Here is a 24199-nt window from a genome sequence, read left to right as displayed (position 1 = left end):
TCTATCTAGCCTATCTAGCCTATGCGGTTGGGCTGAACCGAACCACCTTAACACCATAGCAATGTTGTTTAACACTGCAGACACCAGAGCAGATATCGCTAAAAGGTATCAAAATATGCGAGTCTGTAGGAGTGTAATATTTTTGTTGTCCAACTAAAACTAAGTAATACTCCCTCCGTTCCTAAATATAACTCTTTTTAGAGATTCCATTACAAACTATATACGGATGTATGTACACATATTTTAGAGTGTAGATTCATTTATTTTGCTTCATTACAAACTATATACGGATGTATGTACACATATTTTAGAGTGTAGATTCATTTATTTTGCTCCGTATGTAGTTCATAGTGAAATCTCTTATATTTAGAAACGGAGGGTGTACAAGATACAAAATTTGCCACAGAACACATCTCCTTATCAATATAACCATTCTCTTCTGGGAGATGTTTGGTAATATCTGCGCACCATATTATATCTGCCAGGCTACAGCAACTTAGGCAACACAGCAATTATCAGGCGCATGTTTCTGCAGTGTCCAGCAATACTGTGACAACACACATGATCAAGAAATTGAGGTACAAGTAATAATCTAACAAAGTAGTAAGAACTAAGACATCACTACAGATTAAAGAATTCAGTCCGTGATCATGCTGCCACGTTAGTCATCTATCCTTCCCAGATCTATTTGTTGTGAAAATGTGCCTGCATATATCAAAAGGAAATAAAATTATAGGGATAATTGATTTTATACCCCTAGTTGGGTCACACTCGGCAGGTTTACCCCTAGTTTCCGAAAACACTTGTTCCTGTCCAAACCACTTTGTTCCTCTTATGCTTTTGCCCTTTGACCGTTTGACCATCACTTTGAAAACTTCATTAAAAATTCATACTAACTCAGAAAAACTCAAATAAGATATCAAAATGTTCAGAAAAGCATCACCTATATGTGCATGCCATTCGCGTTCATGAAAAAAGTGTTGGCCAGTCCCCATCTCGGTTTTAGCTCATATGATCTTAGCATGAACAATAAGATCTAAAAAAATTCCAAAAATTCTAAAAAAAAATTGGTGGCAAACTTTGCCAATGTTTTGAGTGCTTGCCAAGTTTCATAAGGGAATGACATTCGTGGAAGTCGTGGACATTCCCTTATGAAACTTGGCAAGCACTCAAAACATTGGTCAAAGTTTTCCACCAAGAAAATTTAGAATTTTTTGATTTTTTTAGATTTTACTGTTCGTGCTAAGATCATATGAGCTAAAACTGAGATGGGGACTGGCCAACACTTTTTTCATGAATGCAAATGGCATGCACATATAGGTGATGCTTTTCTGAACATTTTGATATCTTATTTGAATTTTTCTGAGTTAGTATGAATTTTTTATGAAGTTTTCAAAGTGATGGTCAAACGGTCAAAGGGCAAAAACATAAGTGGAGCAAAGTGGTTTGGGCAGGAACAGGTGTTTTCGGAAACTAGGGGTAAACCTGCCGAGTGGGACACAACTAAGGGCACCAAATTAATTATCCCAAAATTATAACCTACTCCCTCCGATCCATATTAATTGTCGCGGCTTTAGTACATAAAGCAGCGACAATTAATATGGATCAGAGGGAGTAGTTCTTCTTCAATGATATTTGGAAAACTAATGAAAGTTACCTAATTTTCTTTAGTTGGCTGGTTAGATCGTTGATCTCCATGAATGACAGCTTTAGTGACGATATAGTTCCGGGTACCTCTTGTCCTGCTAATTTCAACAATTTACGAGCTGCGATTTCCATCTGCTCCAGAGCCTATTCACAATGAACAAGAACAAGATGTATTGGCGAAAGAGTATTTTTGACTTCATGAGGAATATATAGCATTTATTCAGACGATTTACTCACTCCCCATGCTGGAAATGAGATGATAACTAGTGATAGACCTGAGCTGATCACCTGAAATTAGGAGGTAAGTTGAACTCTATCGATTAGCAGTGTGTGCAAGGATTAGAATGAACTTTGACCATGACAAACAATAGATGCAGAATGGCCTAGGATTACAACACTCTACTACAGCATACAACTGAGCGATGCATGAGAAAACTGCCACAACTATAACTCAGTATGACCAAATATTTAGCAACCATTTTAACTGAATGGACAATTCTACTACAGGCTAGCATCCGTACAGGACGAACTGAAACTAGCTTCATATTTCACCAAGCCATTTCAGCACATAAGCACAAATGCAGGGTGGCGACATTATTTTCTTTCGACGATAATCTTTGTGTATTGACAAGCATCTGTACAACCTTAATTCCTTATGGAGTGAGGGAAAGGGTTGGACGGTGGAATTTGAAAGTGGCAAAGATCAAAAGAACAATAAATGACATAGTGGAACCAAAAAACGAACAACGAGGCGAAATGCACAGCAACCTGAGGGTGTTAATTGTCAACTTCAGTAGAAACTTATCTGTACAACCAATAGTCAATAGATGCCATGCAGTTTCCCACATAGCCACACTGATAAGGAACTTCTAAAATTTTCCAAGTTTATTGTAAGATACCAGTTTAGACTCATCAACTCACAAAGGGTTGCAAGTTCTACCCTTGTAGCACATGCTAACATGCTTAAGCATCGTAGGAAAGTACTACCGTCCCGTAATAGTGTCAAAAAACGTCTTACATTATGGGACGGAGTATCTAACAGGCTCTCAGCTAATCCATGACTCCAAACCTTGTGCTATCCTATCCATCAAGATCCCAAAATACTAAGCTCCTTAACATTTCAGATAAAGTCCATCTGTCCAGGAATTTGATGTATTCCTTGCAACATGGAGACTTGTGCTCAACTTGGTATGAGAATAATATAGCCAATGTGGAAAACTGCAGAATTTTCTCAGGTGTTAACCATTGTGTGGTCTATCGAGCAATCAAGAGCCGATAGCTCAATGCGAATGAAATGTTGAAGTGTGTTGACACTTGACAGATCTGCTGGTAACTTGTTAAGACAGAAGGGACAAACTCCCCAAACAACAGAGGCATACCAGGCCGAGCACGAAGAGGAGGAAAGCGAGCCCCGTCGCGGCGTCCCTCCGGACGGTTCTGGCGGTAGGGGGCGGCGGCGGAGGTACCGAGTGCGCCGCTACGAGGCGCGGCCGGGTCTGGTGGCGCGTGTTGCCGCCACCGGCTGGGACGCGGGAGGAGGTCGGAGCGCATGTGGCCCTGACGGAGACGCGGCAGCGCGGGTGCCCCGACGGCGGCGGGAGCTGCACCGCCGGCGAAGAGATGAACAGCCAGGAGTGGGGTGCTGTGTGGGCGCCGCACGACATTGGAAGGCAACGGGCTGAGAGGGAGAGCTGAGCAAGAGCATCTACAATGACGGTAGCTTGATCTGAACATATCTACACGACTAACCTGAAATATGCTTGGCTAAGATGTACAGAGAAACACACGCTTTAAGACAAAATGCCTAAAGAATCACAAAAAAAAAGACCAAAGGAAGAAGAAACGACAATCCTCGCGAGTCGCGACAACTATAATTGTCATGAAGAACAGTCGATTTGCCAAATCTGACGTTCAATTTGTAGAAAAATCCAGAAGAAATACTCCAGAAAGAAGCATATATTGAATTGATTGTTACATCGTCGTATGTTTACAAATACAATAAACCTTTTTACAACAGAACTTTTACGGTACCCTGGTGGCCGGGGCAGGAGTACCACTCGAATCTAGCCCTTTATTTAAAAGGGCAGTCATTTTCATTTGACCTAATCTAATCCCCGATCTATCTCAAAAAAAAACCCAATCTGATCATAAATCTCGGCTCCCGGAAGCGAAACTTCTAGGGTATCGCTCGTGATCACCTCTTGGTTCTTTGGCGCCGCCATGGCCACAGGGGTCGGTGCCACTTGCACGTGTGCTTGTATCTGGTCTGCATCTCCCTAATCCCAAACCTATCGTGGCCACCCCGCAGCCGCCTAATCCCCTTCGTGCACGCCATAGTTGGATCACAATCAAGCGATATACCCTTCGTTCCTGCCATTGCTGGATATCAATCATGCGATATACCAGCAGCCTGCCACTACTAGATAATGGTTTGCAGTCCGTAGACAAAATTGATGAGAGTATATTAACATGTACATGGGAATTAAAACAGAAATTCCCAATCTTCCTGAGCATGCCGGCAGCGAAGAACAGAGGAAAACAGTGAACTCGTTTGCGCTACTCATCCGTTCTCTAGTCAATGTGTTCAGAAATTGTCTTCGCGATCCACTTAAATTAACTTCAGTTAGAGTGAGGTGAGTGTGTCTATACGTGGAAGCAATTCAACTCCCGCAGATGCCACGCGATAGAGGCCCAGCCATGCGACCCCATGTCGTTGTGTCCATCACCGTTTAGCACATCCCTATTCTGGTGACGGCGGTAAGGCTGACGCCAATCTTCTGCCCAGCCCGGTAGCCGTCGCTCAAGCAAGCACGCCGACGGGCGACGGCCAACCACGGTCGGCGCCGAGTCCAGTGCGTGTAGAACAGGCTGATCGCCGGCGTCTCTCCCACTTCGTAAAGAGTCCAGGAATAACCAACAGTGACTGACTGAGTCTAGATGATGTGCATCAGCCGTAACGCACTGAGATTTAATATGGATAAAAGGTCAGACATAACTGCCTAAATGAATACGTTTTTACCCCTAAGCTCAAGGCACTCCCAAGTGTTTTCTTGTAGTACTCCGTAGTAGTTAGGTTGGAGTACCAGATAAGATCATCCATTGGATTAGGCGAAATGGAGGGCTTCTATCAATTTCAGGGTACAGTAAAAGAACTCTTTTACAAACCATGTGTTGCCTATTTACTCTCGGTTCTCACCGTGCAAGCACTCCATTCTTCATTACATAGCACCAGCCATAATGGATACAAATGTACTTTCTTTCTTCAGAGTTGAAGCATCCAGTTATTATTTGTTTATAAGAAAGAAATAAAAAGTTCTCTCTTTTGTTTCAGCTTTTTACCTATCAATGGTTTACAGCAGGGCTCCTATGATCGAAGATACCCAAACTATTCTAGGATACGTACGTGGAGACCTTCGGAAACTTCATAGTGCTCTCGACTCCTCAAGCTGATTCTGCGAACCCGATTCTGTCCTTGCCGAAGTCGAACACGGTGTGGTAAGTGCCCATGAAGACATCCCCGAGGATCCTGCAAGGGTTCATGGCAAATTTTGCACTGAGAGAGGAGAAAAAAAGAGGCAAAATGTAGGTGGCGTAAGGTGTTATGCTGCATACCAGAGAGGACCACGTGGGGGCGGTATGTCGAATGCCATGAACCCACTGATGCAGACGGTTTGCCCTGATTGCTCCAGTTTCACAACGTACTGCAACACAGGTTTCACATAGTGTAAGGATGCATGGAGATGTGCAGCGATGAATATAGATAGGTACTGAACTTCAGAAGTTTGAAACCTTTTTTCTCGAACATGCACCTAAATGTGTGTCGTTTTGTATTAGAAGGAAACATCAAGATATGAAGCAGAGTAGAATAGAGAAGAACAAACAATGAAGTCAATGGAATTTGCTTTCCAACAAAATTCAATCACATGCCATGTACTAATCGCCTCATCCTAAATCTTGATCTAAGAGATTCTCTTTTATGAACTTGATCGATAGGTTTTAAAGTTTTGATTCAACCTATTTGTCTGTACATATATCTATCTCACTCTGAATGTACTCCCTCCGTTCGGAATTACTTGTCTCGGAAATGGATGTATCTAGAACTAAAATACGTCTAGATACATCCATTCCCGCGACAAGTAATTCCGAACGGAGGGAGTATAAGATTCCTAGAAAATGTCTATACTTCAAAATAACCTTCAAAAGTACGGTATGCACTGCACAAATGCTTCACTCATAACTTGTTCACAGTATGCTAAAAAAATAATTTAGATGGTGAAGTCGATTGGTTGTTTACAAAGGACATCATATGGTAAAAATAATACTAATGGTATTGAAGTTAGGAAGTGCGCTGTAAGCGAAAAAGCACCTGCTCTGGTGTTAGCACGAAAGTCTTATTTGCGATGGTGAAAGCAAGATTCGGCATCTTTGACATCTCATGGCAGCTGACTGTTGACTCTCCATTGGGGCTCGGTAGACGCTCACACAGCTGGGAGTAAAAGGCAAAAATCTTGTCACCACTTACCCTTTTTCACGAATTATTACATAGCATCAGAGAATGGAAAATGGCAAAGGAGATCACAAAGGAAGTAACCTGGTTAGCATATTGCAATATCAGCTCCTTTGTTTTGTTTTCACGGAGCTGGTTCTCTATCCACACAACAGCCATCTCACAGGCTGTGCACATAACATCCGAGCCAACATTTTCTTTACCGACAACGGATTCAATCCCGTTGCTGCAGAAATTTATCCCATCGTGAGAAGGAGTTTAATAGTAGTACTGAGAGGGCAGGTTTATTCATGGACATTACAATGTTCTGTCATAAGGAACTAACCTGACAGAGTGAGTACCATCAAACAAACACAGACCAATCTGACTGCATACTTTCTGTGGCTGTGTCTGCACGAACATAGAGCATTTCCATATCAGTTACAGTTCAGGGTTAATTCATAGAAGAACCGTCTCATGAGAAACTCTTCCATGGATGGAAAATTTGAACAAGAGACAGAATATAGAGAAAATGTCAAACCTGTGCTATTAACAATTCGAGGATGATCTCTCCGTACTGGCTCACCACCTCTTTACATTCCATGCTGATAATTCCCTCAGCTCCAATTGCATGGTTCACCTGAGCAACTATAGCCTGCAAACATCACAACATAGGTCACCATTTAGTCATGCCATATTGGCATAAGCCATAATCTAGTTCAGTACTTCTAGGCCTTCACCATATTTGAAAGATACCAGACACTATCTAGTATTCAGCTTCATTCAAAAGTAATTAATCTAGTGATCAGTAACTCCCGCTTAGCAACGAAATCTCTGGTCCAGTGGCCATGCTCATACAAATACAGAATAAATACGGAAAATATTTGGATAATTAATTTCAAGATATCGATGCATACTGTTGGGCCAGCCAGAAGGGAAGTCCCAGAATCCACAATAGCAGCACAGCCTTTGGCACAGAAGCCAGTAGAGTGGCCATCAATCAAGAGATCACCCATGTTAAACTGCCAGTAACCTTTGCGGCTCACGGGGACATAGGTGTGGTTTTCCTTATAGTGATCTGGGTCCATGCCACCAAAGACAAGCTCACCACCAGAAAGTGCATCAGAATCCCGGTTAAGCCAAAATGAGAATACGTCGTCAGCGAGCAACTTCTGCTCTTGCATGCTCAGCCTGTTGTCGCACAAAAGAGAATGCACGTGTTAACTTGATAAACTGGCAAATGTGGCTGATGTGATTGTGGTCTAGATAACTTGATGACGTACCATACTGGAGGGGCTTCCCCAACGGAGATGTCAGGGTAGCCAAGGCCAAGGATGCCATCAAACTTCCCGACGATAAAACTAACACTTGTTTCACGTGTTGTCTCGATGAATTTCTGAGATGAGAAAATAAATTGCAGTATTAGAGTTATGATAGGTGAAGGTTAACATGAGGAATTATTATACTCAACTTCTAAGTTATTACCTGATTTTTCACAACAAGATCCCCAACCAACACATTATCATTGCTGAAAAATCCAGAGATTGCACCAGAGCCATATGTAATTTTGCAAGTCTCACCTGAATAATTTGAATAGACAACACATATGACATTCAGCAATAATCTCATGAATAGCGCAAACATGAGATCCCGTCTTCAGAAAGGTAGACCATACCATCTGCTTTGTAAGTGCTTGACTTGCTCGACTTGTATTTGGCGTGGAGGTAGCATGCTATCTGCAGTCCATTTGCATTCATATCAAGGAAAAAACAAACATAATGTACAAGACTGCCACAGGTTAAAGCACACATGAATTTGGTAAATTTACGACGCGAACACTGACCGAGAAATAGCATTTCGACGAGGGAACCCAGAGGTTGGAGCTCCCGGTGTCGAATATCACCGTGAAATTCTGCGGCGGCGTGCCGAGGCCGATGACCCCATAGTACTGGGTGTTGAGGTAGTCGACAAGAGGCACGATGTCGCTGTCTAAATCGCTGCTCTTCAGTCGGAGGGCGCCGTGCTGCCTCGCTGCCTTTGCCGCGGCCAGAGATTCATAGGTCAAGCTCCTCTTGTTCAGGTTGATCCTAAGCAGTCCATCAAGCGAGGAAGCATGGTGCGGCACGGCGCATGAAAGAGCCCACAGACAAGTGGTCACCAATAAGAGGAGCCTCTGCCCCATGGTATCAGAAAGAAACTCAAAAGAACCTGGTGAAAAATATTTCAGCCGCAGTTAGCCAATTCATCGTCGTTCATGTGTGGTTGAAGCCAACTTGGAAGTCAAACAGTGATATGTTGACATGTGCCGTTATTTCAGGACATAGAACCCAAACTCTCAAATAAACAGCAAATTTTACAACTTTGGTAAGGCTCCTAATTTCCCCTAAAACAAGGAATTGACAAACTAGCGTACATCAGGTTTATTGCAGATTCAGTACAGTTTCTTTAGTGCAGTAGAAACCACAGCAGTTATAAATATCATCAGGATTTGCACCAACCAAACAGACATATACAGGCCAATCACACAACACACCCATCCATCCAAGAACAACAGCAAGCACTAGCATATATAAGGACCAAGCTTGGACTCCGAAGAACTCAGAAGGGATTGAACCTAACAGCCCAATCGATGTGCGGTGACGGCCAGCAAGAGATAGATTTTATACCAGTACTGAGAGCACCAGTAACTAAATAGAGCAGATGCTTCGCTTAATCAGTGAAAAATCCCTTACCTCGCCTGCGTCGCGGCGTCGGCTAGCCTCCTCCACTCCCACCTCTCCCAAGAGATAGCAGACGGGGGTGTTGCGAGTGAGACGGCGGCGGAGTCAAGGAGGAGGAGGGGGAAAGGGAGAAGCAAGAAAGAAAGGAAGAGACGCACCCGCACCCGCCAATCACACGAGGGAGAGTGCGCGCGGCATATTCCTTCCTCTCCGGAGGCAGCTGAGTTCATAAAAGCGTGCGCAGTATGGAGCTACGTGTCACTCGGCCGTGGGGCCGGACGGGGTGCGGGACCCACATGTCGGTGGCTGGATTGGTGAACGGGTGAGACGAATGGATGGGACGGAGACGTCGGGGCCGGAGAGGAGAGGAGAGGAGAATTGAAGGCGCGCGACTCACGAGAGCAACGTGTTGCCGGTGGCGTGCTCCACGCCCCCGCGATATTTTTAGAATTTTATTTTTGTACTCCTATACAACCCCCGATTTTTTTGAGAGTTTTTTCATAGACAATCCATGAAGCTTTTTATTCAACCGTCACAACGTTTATAGGGACGGACTGAAGTTCACCAGGGTTGCCCAACCAAACATGGCGGCCAGTCCCCAGTTTTAAAACATGCTTCGCTAGATTGTGAGCCTCGACATTCGAGCTCCTAAATTCATGCATAAAATTGCATAACTGAAAACTACGAGAGTATTCAACGTATAATAGCCCCATAGCTAGGGCTAGTCTTTTGCTTGATATCCTCCACAACGCCTTTGCAGTCAGTTGCAACGTGTATCGCCTGCAGATGGAGATCTTCTAATAGTGTCATTGCTTCCCGGACTGCCAACGCCTCAAGAGTAGCTGGATCAGATATACCCTGGAACACGATAGTCGACGCTCCAAGATACAGCCCCTCCTTATTCCTGCAAATTGCAGCGATCGCACCAAATTTCGATCTCCTCATAGTGGCCGCATCAACATTCACTTTCATCATGCCTGAGGGAGGTTTAATCCAGCATGTTGGCCGCACCTGCACTGACTGCGCAACTGTTCTCTCCGGTTTCTTGACAATTTGGATGTCACTCAGAAAGGAATTGACAAAACAATGAGTGGAGTAGGGGCTCTGAAATATATCTTCATAAATTGCCTTTATTCTTGCTGCCCAAATAGCCCATAAAGTGGTCGTCATACGGACAAAAAGATCGCTTGGCAAGGCTCTCTTCATGGCAAAGAGCCAGTCCTTAACGCTATCGGTGTCGAACCGACTCATCTGATCCAAGATCGCCTCATCCGCAAGTGCCCAAACACTGCAAGCCATCGAGCAGTTCAATAAGGCATGTCTCCACGAGTCCCTCGCGCCACATAAAACACATGTCGATGACGTTGACATATTTCTATGCTCCAGGACGTCGGCTGTCGGAATTGAGCTCCGAGCTAGTCGCCAGAGAAAAAGCTTGATTTTTGCAGGTACATCGGTCTTCCATAGCTCAGTCCATTCTTTTTTTGCATTGTCCGCCGCCAAAGAACTATCTCGTTCCTCGATCCAGTTCTCCCTCGTGATCTTGGTCTGCATAATAATTCTGTAAGCAGATTTGACAGAGAATGAACCCCTCGGCTCTCTGCTCCAGGCCCAAAAATCCTCTACGTTCCTTGTACATAAAGGGATAGCTAGCACTGCTTCTGCGTCAATGGGCAAGAAAACTGATCGGGCAAGCTGGTCATTCCAGCTTGCTGTCACCGTGTACACCAACTCTGAGACCAACTATGGAGGGTCCGTAATAATCGGTGCAATGGGCCTCATCATCCCCGGTCGAGGTAACCAGTTCCGTGTCCATATATGTGTAGTTTGCCCATTACCAATCCTCCTGATAAGGCCTAGCCTAAGCATATCTCTTCCATCGAGGATTGCTCGCCAAATTTGTGATGGTCTATTACCAAGCTCCGCCTCCATTAAAGATGAGTGAGGAAAATAAGCTGCCTTAAGAATCCGTGAGCTAAGTGAATCAAGATCACAAAGTACCCTCCAAGCTTGTCTTGCCAATAATGCAAGGTTAAAAACCTCCATGTCCCGGAAACCAAGGCCTCCAAGATGTTTTGGCCGTGTCATAATGTCCCAAGCTACCCAAGCTGGTTTACGTTTCCCCGCCTTACTTCCCCACCAGAATTGCCGAATGATGGAGGAGATATTCTCACATAGGCCTCTGGGTAATCTAAAACAAGCCATCGAGTAGACTGGCAGGGCCTGTGCAACTGCTTTAATTAGAATCTCTTTTCCTCCTACTGATAAGAGCTTCTCCATCCATCCCTTCACCTTTTTCCACACTCTATCTCTGAGATATCTGAACATGCTCATCTTGGACCGCCCCACATCCATTGGCATGCCCAGATAGCGCTCATTCAATGATTCATTTTGGATGTGTAGAATTGCTTTGATAATGTCTCTCAACTGTTGCGGGCAACCTTTGCTGAAAAATATGGACGATTTATCATAGCTGATACGTTGCCCCGATGAATTACAGTACAACTCCAGAAGGTTTGAAGCCTCAACTGCCCCCCTCTGTACTCGCCTTGAATAACAACAGTCTGTCATCCGCAAAGAGGAGGTGGTTAACAGCCGGAGCTGTGTTTGCCACCTTAATCCCCTCAAGCACAGACGACTGTGAACTGGTTTTTAGTAGGCACGAAAGGCCCTTTGCTGCAATCAAGAAAAGATAGGGGGAGATCGGATCTCCCTGTCTGATGCCTCGTGAAGGTTTAAAAGATTCAAGTTTCTCTCCGTTGAACATAACTGAAAATGATACCGAGCTGATCATGCTCATAATTATATTTACCCATTGTTGTGCAAAGCCCAATTTGATCATGACATCCCAAAGGTAGGACCACTCCAGACGATCATATGCCTTCATCATATCCAGCTTCAGCGCACAATGACTATTTCTCTTTGCTTTACTTCTCTTCATAAAATGCAAGCACTCATAAGCGTAAATGATGTTGTCGGTGATCATCCGACCTAGGACGAACGCAGATTGCTCTTCTGAAATTATGTCCGGCAGGATAACTTTCAACCTGTTTGTTGGACGCAATTTTGTATAACACATTACATAAGCTAATTGGACGAAATTGTGTGAGGAGTGTTGGATTCATCACCTTGGGAATGAGAACGAGCACCGTGTCATTTACACACTCTGCACTCTCCTCCTCCTTAATAATCCGCAGTACTGCCATGGTCACCTTATCTCCACAGATTTCCCAATGTCTCTGATAGAAGTGTGCTAGGAAACCATCTGAGCGTCGTCTTGACCTCCTCTTTTGTATACAGTGCCATCAGCATGTCATTCATATTCTGCGTCACTTTCGTGGGTACATGTTGCAGGACCTGTTCCATGTTTGTCACCCCCTCGGAGGTATACAGGGTCTTGTAAAATCCTGTTACCATTTCCCTTAGTTCAGCCGGGTCCTCACTCCCGAATTAAAGTGCGGTGGTATTTCGTGGGCCACGTGGGCCCGATGTCCTGGGCTCTCTGTTTGCGTTGCTGTATCTCCGTGGACTCCCGCATTTTGCGAGCTACTACATCTTCTTTACGATGATTTGAGTCCATTTACAGTAACTGATTAGCCTATTTGCTGCGCCAGCAGCCCGTGGTCCTCCTTCCGGGCCAAGCCCATGTTACATTCTCTCTCTATTTTTTTCAGAAAATGAAAAATATGTTCTCTGAAACTGGTTATGTTATTCAGAGTTAAGGGGGAAGTGGTGTATCTACCATGCATATATCCACCGTTCCTGGTTATTTTGAGATCCGTGTTACCATTTTGGTTGTTGCAAAATTTTATCTTGTTTTAAAATGTTTCGCTTTTTTCTCTTGTTTCAATGTGTATCATGTTTCTTTGTGTACCAACAAAAGGTAATACACTCGTTTAAAAAAAATAGAAAAAGGTAATACACTTGTTTTGGAACGGGTTTGCTGGTAGACAACGATACATAATGGAACATTAAGATGCACTTTCGAACGAGAGGGAGAACTCAATGCTAAGCTTTGAAACAAGATAAATTCTAGAAAATGTTAATAGAAGTAGCACAAATCTTAAAGTAACCATGGACAGTGGATTCATGTATTAATTTTCTCAAGGTAAGGGTTGCTCCGGAAAATAAAAATGGAACAAAACAAACACTTGAATTGGTGCATAATGCCATACTGTTCATCCAAATGCACTTGCTTTGATCCATGAGTATACTTTTGCACTCGGCACACATATAATATAATCCCAACTACACCAGACATGCATGTCTTTGTGCACTGGCAAGCGGATCAGACATAATACACATCATACGACTGAATCATCATACGAATTGTCTCAAATCTTCTTGGACCTAGCTAGGTGTACTAGACTAGTAGTAGAAGAGAAAGCTTCTTGGAGTAGTTAGTACTACCGTTGTGGAGTCGTCGACATGCAGGACGCGGCTAGCTAGGCATTAGTTTCAGGGATCTGCTCCGTCGTCACCGGCCGCAGCTCCACGCCGTTGTCACCGTCGACCGCGAGCCGCTCATACTCTCCGATGTAGTCGAGGTGGACCTTGTCGACCACCTCGTGGTGGTGGTTCTTGCACACCATGTAGATCACCACCGCCCACAGAGCCATGAACACCGTCACTCCCGCGGCCAGCTGGAACCCGAGGCCGAGGCCCAGCGCGTCGTCCAGCACCAACCGCGCGAAGGCCAGCTGCAGGGCCACGAAGCAGCCGTCGAGCGTGACGAAGACGGCCGCCGCGGGCCAAAACTTGCCGCCGAGGAGCGCGTGGCTCTTGCGCATAGCGGCAAAAACAACGGCGTCCTCGAGCATTGGCACGACGCAGGCAAGGTGGAAAACCGGGGCGACGTAGGCCGCTCCGGCGAGGCAAGCGGCTGCGCCCAGCAGCTGCAGCCATAGGCCGACCTCGTAATGGAGCAGGAGCAAAGCGACGACAGAGAAGACCAATATGATATAAGAAAGTGCGAGTGCGAAGAAGAACGTAGGGATGAGCCGCGTGAGGGGGACACGAGGGAGGTGTCGCTGGAGTCTCCGAGAAGCGCGGAAGTCGCCCTGGGTACAGTAGAGGGAGGCGATGAGGAACCTGCAGTGAGGAACACGTAGACGCCGGTGCAGACGAACGAGAAGAAGACAAGGACGATTATCGAGACGCCCTCGAAGAGTAAGCCGACGAGGAAACCGACGAGGCCGTGGAGGGAGTCGAGGCCGTGGTAACAGGCGACGTGCGCGAGCAAAAGCGTAGAGAGAATCGCGGCTTCAACGCCGGCCGCCACATACGGGAGGATGGAGCGGAAGACCACCCGGTAGATCTCGCGACAGATGCCCGCTATCCCGAGGCCTCCGAGATCCTGTTGCTCCGGTTCCCACTCCATTGATCTTGCACAGTGGTGGTCGGTGTCTGGTGGTGGTCGTGGAGAAAGAACTCGACTCCTGGAGAGAAGAGACCAGCACAAGCGCGGACTGTGAGACAGAGCAAGAAGGTGGGAATGGACTAGGGAGTAGTGGTACTCGCAACTTGCTGACCGGTCTCTCTGTTGAGTCTGCGGTCGTGATGATAGATTTGTATCTCGTTTAGTTTGGTTTCGCAGCAACACCTAGCCTAAAGATTGTCTCGGTTACCTCCAGCTGCCTAATTCCCCTTGCCCATAGTTGGATGCAATTAATTAGTTAGAGCAGTTAATTATGTGTGCTAATTAGCTAGACAGTTAATAGGTTCGTTTCATATTGGACATGAGGATCACAGTAATTATGAAGAGTATCATATTTCGGACGGGAAGGATCACAGTAATTATGAAGAGTATCATTTTTCGGACGGGAAGGATCACATTAATTATCAAGAGTATGAGTATTCCGACGGAAGGACCATGTTAATTATAAAAAATATTATCGAGCGTTTGACAGTAAAATCACTTTAATTATGGAGAGTATTATTTTTTAAAGAAAATGCTCATGCTAAGTATAAAAAGTATAGTCAAGTGTTGAATAGAAGGATCACGTTAATTACAGAGAGTATCATTCTTTGGACGTGAGTATCACATTAATTTTGGAAAGTATTATTGAGGCTTGAACGAGATAATCACGTTAATTATGAAAAGTTTCACCCAATCCATAATGCAAAACAATTTGGAAACCAAGCACCGAATCCATTTGGAAATGAAGACATTAATGCAATTAATTAGCCAGACAATAAATTACATGTGTAATTAATTTAGTCTATTTTAGTAGGATTTTTTGCACCAAATCAATTATGAAATCCAACATTAATGCAATTAATTAGGCAGACAAACAATTAAGGCTGCAGATAAATAATAGTACAAAGTTTTTTCAACCGTATCTTTACTATAAAACCCTTGATCCCACTTATGAAAAAAACCAATCCGCTTCAACCTTCCACACGCACAAGAAAACCACCTCCCCTGCCTCACTCAAAAAGAAAAATAAAATAGAAAAAGATTTGAAAACCAAGGACCGAATCGATTTGCAAATCAAACCATTAATGCAATTATTTTGCGGATAACTAATTAGACATGCAATTAATTAAATTCCATTTAAGTAGGGATTTTTTTTGCCACAAATCAATTATAAAATCAAGACATTAATGTAATTAATTGAATAAATAATTAGCCAGGTACTTAATTATGGATGCAAGTAACTACTACCTCCGTCCTGCTTATTGGTCTCCATTGTATCCTATGCCAAATTTTGACCATAAATCTAATTAACAAAATGTTCATGCATGTCACAAAAAATTATATCATTGAAAATTATGTTCAAATACAAATCCAACGATATAATTTTTGTTGACATGCACTAAAATTTTATCAGTTAAATCTTTGGTCAAAATTTAGCACAAATTACAAAGGGGACCAATAAACCAGGACAGAGGTGGTAATAGTAAGAATTTTTTTCAACCATGTCTCTACTGTTAAAGGGGAGTTGGGGACTATACGTGGTACATCCAACTCCCTCCCCTTGATCACGCTTCATAAAAACCATCTACCCCCACCTCCTCATATGCACAAGAAAACCCAGCTCCCTTGCCTTGCGCAAACAAAAAAGAGAAAAATAAACAGAAAAAAAATATCATCCTCCTCCCCCCCCTCCCGCGCACAAAGATGATTCGCTGTCTGCCGAACTGACATCCTTTGAAACAACGACACGCTTCAGGGTTGTTCCGATCACCGTCGTGCGTCATCCGAGGAAGTGCCCGCAGATGTACTTCACCACCGACACATGTCTACAACACATGGATGTGCTATTTGTGGCGCGGATGACAATTGGCACCACTCTCTCCTTGACTGTAACATGGCTAGATGCATCTGGGCGTTGTCAAACATGGAGATGGTACAACATATGTGCACGCAAAGACATGATAGCACGAAGGAATAGCTATTCTCGTTGAGCGAGACGCTACCACAAGAGGAGTTTGTGACATTGATTGTAACGATATGAACCATCTGGATGGCGCGACGCAAACTTATCCATGAGGGCATCTATCATTCGCCTCACTCGACCTATTGTTTCATCAATTAGTATATCTCTGAACTGCAGATGATCAAGAAGCCGGTATCACCACAGCAGCCTGCGGCACCTCCTAGACATTCATCATGGATTCCCCCTCGGGTGAACACATGAAAATTAACGTCAATGCGGTGGTCTCGCGAGCAGGAGGCTTTGGAGCTGTCGGCACTATCTGCCGAGACACTTTAGGAGTTTTTCACGGAGCTTCAACAGTGTTCTTCAGAAACATCAACGACCCGGAAGTCCTAGAGACCCTAGCTATCAGAGAGGCGATGGCAGTTGCGGAGGATCTATGCATTCACACAAATTATGTTGCCGCGGATTGCAAGGTTGCAGTGGATGCAATCAAAGGAGGCACATCAACATCGTATGGAGCGGTAGTGCATGAAATCATAGCTCATTCTAGTGAGCTTTCGTCCTGCATTATTGGAGATGAGTTTAGATCCTCGAATTTCGAGGCTCACAACCTCGCAAAGCATGCTTTAACACTTGGGACTAGCCATCATGTTTGGTTAGGCCACCCGGATGATCTTTTGTTCGTCCCTATAAACGTTGTGATGGTTCAATAAAGCTCTGTCAGTTCGCCTAAAAAATTAAAATCTAAGGATCTTATAATTTCTTTTTTTGGACAACGTCATTATAATTTCTTTGACAGGAAATGATTTCCCTCAACCGGATGATTTCTTGGATCCCATCTGCCTCCTCGCTCGCACAACACGTGTCCCACATCCCTCGTGACATGCCGTTGGCATCAAATGATATTTGTTGCAACTTCTGCAACATCAACAATATTGCACAAGTTTCTTCTAAAACATTAGCTATGTTGCAAAAAGACGAAGATGGAGAAAGAAATTCTGCAACAAAGCCTGTGTTGCAAAAAAATGCAACAAAACCTCAGTTGCAAAAAAATATGCAAAAAGATGAAGATGAAAAAAATAAATTATACAACAAAGCCTCTGCTGCAAGAAAATCTTCAACAAAATCTCAGTTGCAAACAAATTATGCAACAATACCTGTATTGCAGAAATTTTCTGGAGCAAGACCTATATTGCAATGATAGAGGGCGCCGACGCACGGTCCTCAAGCCGGCCGATCAAAAAGATCAACTGGCGGATGTGTAGCAGTCCCCTTTCTTTACAGAGGGAGTACCTCTTTTTTTCTTTTGACCACCTAATCACCATGTAGAGCGATGGACTGCGAACAAACACGCAGCCACACACGGGACGACTCGCGCCAACGCGCACGACTATGGGCAGGCCAGTGCGGGGCACGGGGCGCATTCTCTTTTCAATTTCTTTCCTTTTTTTCGCTTTTTTTTTAAAAAATCACAAAATGTTCACCAAAAGGTTATAAATGTACAAGAATCTGGTAAGAAAATGTATGCGAAATGTAAAAATTGTTCATGAATTAAGAAAAACCATTAACTCAAAAACTGTTTGTGGATTTGAAAAATATCCATACATACAAAAATATTAATAAGTTTGAAAATGTGCATGATGACAAAAAATGATTGAATTTTTTGAAAAATATTAGGAAATTTTAAAATTTGCATGAATTCAAAAAATGATAGTGTATTTTAGATATGTCCATCAATTCAAAAAATGATCATGATTTTGAAATGTACGCAAATTTAAACAATCTTCATGATTTCAGAATTTTTCGTGAATTCAAAAAAATTGATAAATTTCAAAATGTTTATAATTTTCAAATCTTCATGAATTCAAACAATGTTTGAGAAATTAAAAAAATGTTCACAACTCCAAAAATGTATGCCAATTTTTTGAAAATACAAATACAAAAACTGACAGTGAATTAAAAACAAATCATGAATTCCAAATATGTCCGTGAACGTGAAAAGTGTTCACAAATTTTTTAAAAGTTCAGAAATACAAAAGAAAATCATGACTTCGGTAATTGTTCATGAATTTAAGAACTGGTCGCAAATTAAAAAGTGGTTTTGAATCCTAAAAAGGATCGTGAATTTGAAAAAAAATCGTTTAAAAATGGTTCATGGATTGGAAAAATGATGGAAAATTTAAAAATGTTCACAATTTCAAAATAGAAAAATGAGGAAAAAGGAATAATCAAAAATAGAAAATAGAAATAGGATAGTGAAGGTTATAGAACTTTCCCAAAACCAGTGTAAAATACTCTAAAATAACCATAAATGAGCCGGTCCATATAAGCGCTGAGATATGCGCTACGTCGCTGACTAAATTATAGAACTTTTCCTTTTTTCGTTTTCTTTTATTTTCTAATTCGATGCAACAAGTTCATCGGATTTTATGAATGTTCTTTTACATTTGATGAACTTTTTTAAAAATTGATGAACTTTTTTCAAATTGGATGAACATTTTCAAAAACCGGTGAACTTTTTTCAAATTTGATGAACTTTTTTTGTAGTCGGTGAACTTTTTTCAAAGTTGATGATCTTTTTATGAAGTTGGTGAACTTTTTTTAAAATTCGTGATTTTTTTTGAAGTTTATGGAAAAAATCAAAACTGATGAACTTTTTTCAAAATCAGTGAATTGTTTTTAAAATTCCTGAACTATTTTTAAGTTTGTCAACTTTTTTTCAAAACCGATGAACTGTCTTTTCAATTCCATGAACTTTTGTTCAAAATCGATGAAATCTTTTTAAAACGGATGATTTTTTTCAATTCGATGAACTTTTTTTAAAACCGATGAACTCCTTTTCTAGACCGATGAACTTTTGTTCAAAATCGATGAACTCTTTTCGAAATAGATGAACTCTTTTTTCGAAACCGATGAACTTTTTTTTCAAAATCGAGGAACTTATTTTCAATTCGATGAACTCTTTTTCGTTTTTTTCAAAATGGATGGACTTTTTTCAAAGTTGATGCTATAATCAATGAACTTTTTAGATGAATCTATGAAATTTCCAAATATCGATGATCTTGTTTTCAAATTTACCTTTTATTTTTTCAAAATAATTTATATTGGTTTTACTAAAGAAAACATTACCTTTTTTTTGAGCAACAAGAACACGTTAACTAGAACGCTGTTTTTAGGATTGGACAGAATTACTATCCCAGTGTAGTGGTTATAGCATCAAGGCGTGAACGATGTGATGCTGGGTTCGAATCCCTGCTATCCCATATTTCCAAGTAGTTTTGTTTTTTTTTCTTCGCGTCTGCTTTGTTGACTCGGTTGGTGGGCTGGCCCGCTACGCGGTCGCTAGCGAGCGCCCTATTTTTATGTAGATTCGAGCGCATTTACAGTAACTGATTGGCCTATTTGGTGCCTCAGAAGCCCGTAGTCCTCCTGCCGGCGCAAGCCCACGTTACATTCACTTTATATTTTTTCAGACTAGGAAAGTGCCCGTGCGTTGCTACGGGGGCCAGATATTTTTCTAACACAATATAGCTAGGTAATTGCCTGTGCGTTACAACGGTACTTAAATATATCAGTGGTACATCGACACTAATCTTATCAAACGTATACATTTAAGATCCTCACTCATATCCTCGTCCTCAATGTGATCCGAGAAATGTGTCAAACAAAAGCATCATAAGCAATTTCATTCCAGTGTAGCATCTCACAACTTTGTTATTAAAATTAACACATATCCTACAAGTAACCCAGAACGCAACTTTGTACCCTCGGTGAACCGCTATTGCTCGTGTGAAGTTCTTTTCTCGAATACGCACGAGTGTGCGTATTATATATTAAAGAGGAGAAAGGGGGTAAAGAGCCCCTCCACGTTGGTAGTTACATAGTTACATAACCCCAACTCCACCCAATCTAACACTTACAAACTAATTCCTCACGACATGACCCACCTCCATTGCCTCTAGGAACCGGTCTATATCTACTTTAAGCAACCCTGCCGCCTTCCACGCGGTGCACTCTACTGCTACCCTCTGCATTACAAACGCGGTTGACGGGGCATCCCCCTCGAACACTATGCCATTCTGATGCTTCCAGAGCTCCCAAAGCACAAGGACGATCAGCGCCCGCGTGTCCTTCTTCTCCACCACGCTGTCTGATGTGGTCACGCAACACTCGCCAAGACTTGAAGTTGCTGTCGGTGCCCATTGTGGCTTTCCCCAAGCCGTGCACACCCGCGTCCATACCTCCCTAGCGAAGGCACATCGGAGCATTAGGTGGTTCATACTCTCCTCCTCTTGATCACACAACGGGCATGTTTCCTCGTGCTCTAATCCACGGCTCGCCAATCTATCCGAGGTCCAACATCTATTCTGAATTGCGAGCCAAGTAAAGAATCTACACCTCAAAGGAGCTCTGGACTTCCACGTGAACTGCGCCGCTGGATCCTTCTCCCTAGCCCAGAATTTAGCATGGTGTGCCGATCTCGTGGAGAAGGAGCCGCTTGGCTTCCAAGCCCACCTTACTGAATCCACCGAGTCATGGTGCAACTGGACCTGCTCCATTCGATCCCACAAGCTCAGGTACTCCTGAAGCATCTGATTCGTCACCTCTGGTCCTATGTCCAATGCCCAAGATCTGTTCATCAAACCTTGGCTAACTGTACGGCTGCTTCGTATCCTTTGTCGAACCGTACTATATAGTGTCGGCGCCAATTCCTCCACTCTGTATCCATCCACCCATCTATCCTCCCAAAATAGCGTGTTCTCTCCATTACCCACCATTGCGTAGGTGGCAGCCTGGAAGATTTGCATAGATTTTCTAGGGACTGGAATATCAAGCTTTGCCCACGGTCTTGATGGATCTACTCTTTTCAGCCAGGGCCACCGTGCCTGCATGGCCGTATTCAGCCACTTTAGGTTAGGAATGCCAAGTCCACCTGCCCACCTCAGCGAGCACACTTTCTCCCAAGCCACTCTACACTGGCCACCGGACGCCTGTTCCTTGGCACACCACAAGAACCCTCGGCAAATCTTGTTCATGGCCTTTATGACCTTGTGCGGGATGTCTAACGCCATCATCATATGTATAGGGATTGCGTAGAGCACAGAATGGACAAGGGTCATTCTACCACTCTTCGGTATGTTAACTGCCATCCACCTAGGTAGGTGTCGTGGGAACGATTCCGACAATAGAAAGGGGTAGGGTAAAGGAGCATGATCTATCGAGATGCAAACGGGTGACACGGTAGTTTTAACGAGTTCGGGCCTCTCGCGGTGGAGATAACGACCCTACGTCTCGTGCTCCGGAGAGGCTTTCTTTATCTATCATGAACACGGAGTTACATGGTGTATTTTAGAGAGAGAGCGGATCCCCATGCCTGAGCTATGTCCTGAGACTAATGGTGAGAAAGAGAGAGAGGTGGAAGAGAAAAACCCCTAGTCTAGTGGTGGGGGTGGCTTATATAGAGTGCGCGACCCCCTCACCTCCTACGTTACAAAGTGGGGGCGTTAATGCCATAACTCAGCCTACTACTAAGATGATGCTTCGAGTGCCTTGTCGACTGTTGGTCTTCGCATATCCGAGTGAGATCAGGTGCTCCGAGTGGAATGAGTTGGTCGAGTGGAGTGCTATGCTCCGGGCGATGCTCTGGGCCCATCTGATATGTGGACCCCGTGCTTTATGATCTTTGACCCTTCGTGGGCCTACCTGTTATGCATGTCCCCAACATGAGCCCCCGAATCGGTTGTGATTTTGCAGAACGAGTTTGTGAAAGACACAATTTGGCTCGAGTGATTACGAAAATACTCGGTACCCATCATCGTGCTTTCAGACAACCAAGGTTTGAACAAAATCTCAATGGATTCTGGCACTGCGCTTCCCGACTGATCTGGGATAAGAGCCCACGAGGAGCGACCTGGTGACATTCGTTCATCTCTCGGAAGAGGTTAAATCTTGATCAGAGTATGGGTGTGTCATTAAATCTGGGCAACAAGATTGACGCATGGACTGTTCTCTCGGAGAGATGCCATTCTTATCCCGGGGGAACGTCAATACGAGTCGGTTCTAGATCCAAACTTATGAGTTTCACGCTTTGAGTCTTAGAAGAAGGCTCAAAACAGGTCCACGGAGGAGCGTTAAACTCACCTTATAGCAATTTTTTTGGAGTGATTTGGAGTTGGTCCTGCATCGAGTAACTGATTACTCAGAATTTCTTCACGCCTGGAACGTTTCTTTTTGTTGTTTGGCCGTCACTCGGACCGGGCGGACCGTTCCGAGTGGATACCATTCCAGTGGGGGCACGCTGAGTTTGGAGCTGGTCCTGCATCGAGTAACTGATTACTCGGAATTTCTTCACGCCTGGAACGTGTCTTTTTTTGTTGTTTGGCCGTCACTCGGACCGGGCAGACCGTTTCGAGTGGATACCATTCCAGCGGGGGCACGCTGAGTGCACCCATTGGGTGTAGTCCCCGAGACTGCCGTCGACTGCGGGCAGTCGGTGGGAGTCTTAGAGCCTGTCTTTTTTGTTGTTGTTCATCACTCGGACTGGTCGGGCCGTACCGAGTGGAGATTACTCCAGTGGGGGCACGCTGAGTGCACCCACTAGGTGTAGTCCCCGAGACTGCCGTCGACTGCGGGCAGTCGGCGGGGGTCTGAGAGAACTAAAAATCTTCTTAGCTGGTACTGATCGAACTTGTTCTTCTCTGACTCGGAGGTCGAGTAATTCTGGAGCTGGTTTTGCATCGAGCAAAATGTTTATTTCTGAGTTCTCTTCCAGTGGGGGCACGGTGAGTGCACCCACAGGGTGTAGTCCCCGAGCCTCTGTCGGACTAGATGAGTCTGGCAGAGGGTTTAAGTCTCCCGGTAAACCTCCATGCAGTCGGCACGGTAAATATCTTTGTTTCAAATTGAGTCAATCGGATGGATCTTCAAGCGCTTGGCATGGTAAATAAGCTCAGCTTGGAGCTAAGTCAGTGGGACTGATCTTCGTGCACTTGGCACTATAAATAAATTCAATCTGGAACTGGATCAATCAAGTGATCTTTGTGCACTCGGCACGATGAATGAATTCGGCCTTGAAACTACCGACTGTAGAAAAAAGCTCGACACTCCAGGGAGTAATCGTTCTAGTAGTACTTCTTATATTGACCATGAGCTTTTGCAGGAAAGGGGTATTTGTAAGAGCACACGTGTTTCCCGACTGATCGGGGTATGTTGACTGCATGGAAAAACTTGGTGGCACTCGTATGTCTCCCGGAGGAGATAGACTAGTGGTCCTATGTGGACGTGCCATGAAACCCGAGTGGTGAGGCTAGTGTGTTGGCTGACTCTCCGGAGAGAGGCCACTCATTATCCCGGGGGAACACCAGCACATGCCATCTCCGGTCCAAGTTTGTGAAACTCACGCGGAGCCTAGAATAAGGGCCAAGTATATCCGTAGAGGAGCGTCGTTTTCATCCTTTTGCGGTCCTGAAGATGACTCCAGGTAATGATTTGGGCGATCGTCCGAGTGGATGGTGCTACACTTATAGATCTTCGGCAGACCGAGCATGTATGGTCAGAAGAATATTCCTGATGTGATCAACAGGTTGATCAAATGGGCGTAACCAATGAGGGCGACATGGCCCAGGGCTGTGCGAAGCCCCCGAGTGATGCTCGAAAAAGGAAAGCTTGCGACAGAGTGTGATATGAGGTTTGAACATATGAGTAACTTAGTTGTTCCTGTGTAGTGGTGAAGACGGGCACAACCGAGTGGCGACGCGCGGGGTGGCCGAGTGGTGAAGACGCGCACAACCGAGTGGCGACGCGCGGGGCGGCCGAGTGGTGAAGACGCGCACAACCGAGTGGCGATGCGTGGGGCGGCCGAGTGGTGAAGACGGGCACAACCAAGTGGCGACGCGCGGGGCGGCCGAGTGGTGAAGACGTGCACAACCGAGTGGCGACGCACGGGGCGGCCGAGTGGTGCT

At 44.3% G+C, this 24199-nt stretch overlaps 3 protein-coding genes across 6 annotated transcripts; all 3 read right to left on the bottom strand.

Moving 5' to 3' along the window:
- Window positions 1-420: 420 nt before the first annotated feature.
- LOC123180356 (uncharacterized) lies at window positions 421-4675 on the bottom strand. 4 transcript variants are annotated; one of them, XR_006490889.1, is made up of 4 exons: window positions 3027-4675; window positions 1923-1935; window positions 1658-1791; window positions 421-705 (listed from the first exon to the last, which is right to left on the bottom strand). XR_006490889.1 is itself a non-coding variant. In XM_044592401.1 (3 exons), exons 1-3 carry the CDS (start codon window positions 3309-3311, stop codon window positions 666-668), a joined length of 459 nt encoding a protein of 152 aa, XP_044448336.1. In that variant the 5' UTR covers window positions 3312-4675; the 3' UTR covers window positions 421-665. The 4 variants fall into 4 exon arrangements, 3 of the variants coding, with proteins under 3 accessions (XP_044448336.1, XP_044448338.1, XP_044448337.1); XM_044592401.1 differs by lacking the exon at window positions 1923-1935; XM_044592403.1 differs by lacking the exon at window positions 421-705 and having other exon boundaries at window positions 1437-1791.
- Window positions 4676-4839: 164 nt separating this feature from the next.
- LOC123180355 (aspartic proteinase) lies at window positions 4840-9102 on the bottom strand. Its single transcript, XM_044592399.1, has 12 exons — window positions 8866-9102; window positions 7977-8341; window positions 7809-7869; window positions 7619-7713; window positions 7417-7529; window positions 7051-7324; window positions 6675-6788; window positions 6480-6544; window positions 6239-6380; window positions 6014-6133; window positions 5260-5348; window positions 4840-5173 (listed from the first exon to the last, which is right to left on the bottom strand). The coding sequence occupies exons 2-12, from the start codon at window positions 8313-8315 to the stop codon at window positions 5089-5091; spliced, it is 1497 nt and encodes a 498-aa protein (XP_044448334.1). The 5' UTR covers window positions 8316-8341; window positions 8866-9102; the 3' UTR covers window positions 4840-5088.
- A 4196-nt stretch (window positions 9103-13298) lies between these two features.
- LOC123157893 (uncharacterized) lies at window positions 13299-14233 on the bottom strand. The gene is made up of 2 exons (XM_044576086.1): window positions 13922-14233; window positions 13299-13748 (listed from the first exon to the last, which is right to left on the bottom strand). The coding sequence occupies exons 1-2, from the start codon at window positions 14231-14233 to the stop codon at window positions 13299-13301; spliced, it is 762 nt and encodes a 253-aa protein (XP_044432021.1).
- Window positions 14234-24199: the final 9966 nt, after the last annotated feature.

This window comes from Triticum aestivum, chromosome 1D (genome assembly GCF_018294505.1).
Source record: "Triticum aestivum cultivar Chinese Spring chromosome 1D, IWGSC CS RefSeq v2.1, whole genome shotgun sequence".
In the NCBI taxonomy this organism is placed as follows: Eukaryota; Viridiplantae; Streptophyta; class Magnoliopsida; order Poales; family Poaceae; genus Triticum; species Triticum aestivum.
Note: the sequence above shows the minus strand (reverse complement) of the source record. Positions and strands in the feature narration are given on the sequence as shown.

Coding starts and splice junctions, on each gene's coding strand:
- LOC123180356 (XM_044592401.1), bottom strand. CDS start 3,311: ATGTCGTGCGGCGCCCACACAGCACCCCACTCCTGGCTGTTCATCTCT. Junction 1,792..3,026: donor TCCTCTTCGTGCTCGGCCTG/GTATGCCTCTGT, acceptor CATTGTGAATAG/GCTCTGGAGCAGATGGAAAT. Junction 706..1,657: donor AGCCAACTAAAGAAAATTAG/GTAACTTTCATT, acceptor TGATATATGCAG/GCACATTTTCACAACAAATA.
- LOC123157893 (XM_044576086.1), bottom strand. CDS start 14,233: ATGGAGTGGGAACCGGAGCAACAGGATCTCGGAGGCCTCGGGATAGCG. Junction 13,749..13,921: donor CCTCATCGCCTCCCTCTACT/GTACCCAGGGCG, acceptor CTATGGCTGCAG/CTGCTGGGCGCAGCCGCTTG.
- LOC123180355 (XM_044592399.1), bottom strand. CDS start 8,315: ATGGGGCAGAGGCTCCTCTTATTGGTGACCACTTGTCTGTGGGCTCTT. Junction 7,325..7,416: donor GGGGAAGCCCCTCCAGTATG/GTACGTCATCAA, acceptor GTGCGACAACAG/GCTGAGCATGCAAGAGCAGA. Junction 6,789..7,050: donor CCCTTCTGGCTGGCCCAACA/GTATGCATCGAT, acceptor TGATGTTTGCAG/GCTATAGTTGCTCAGGTGAA.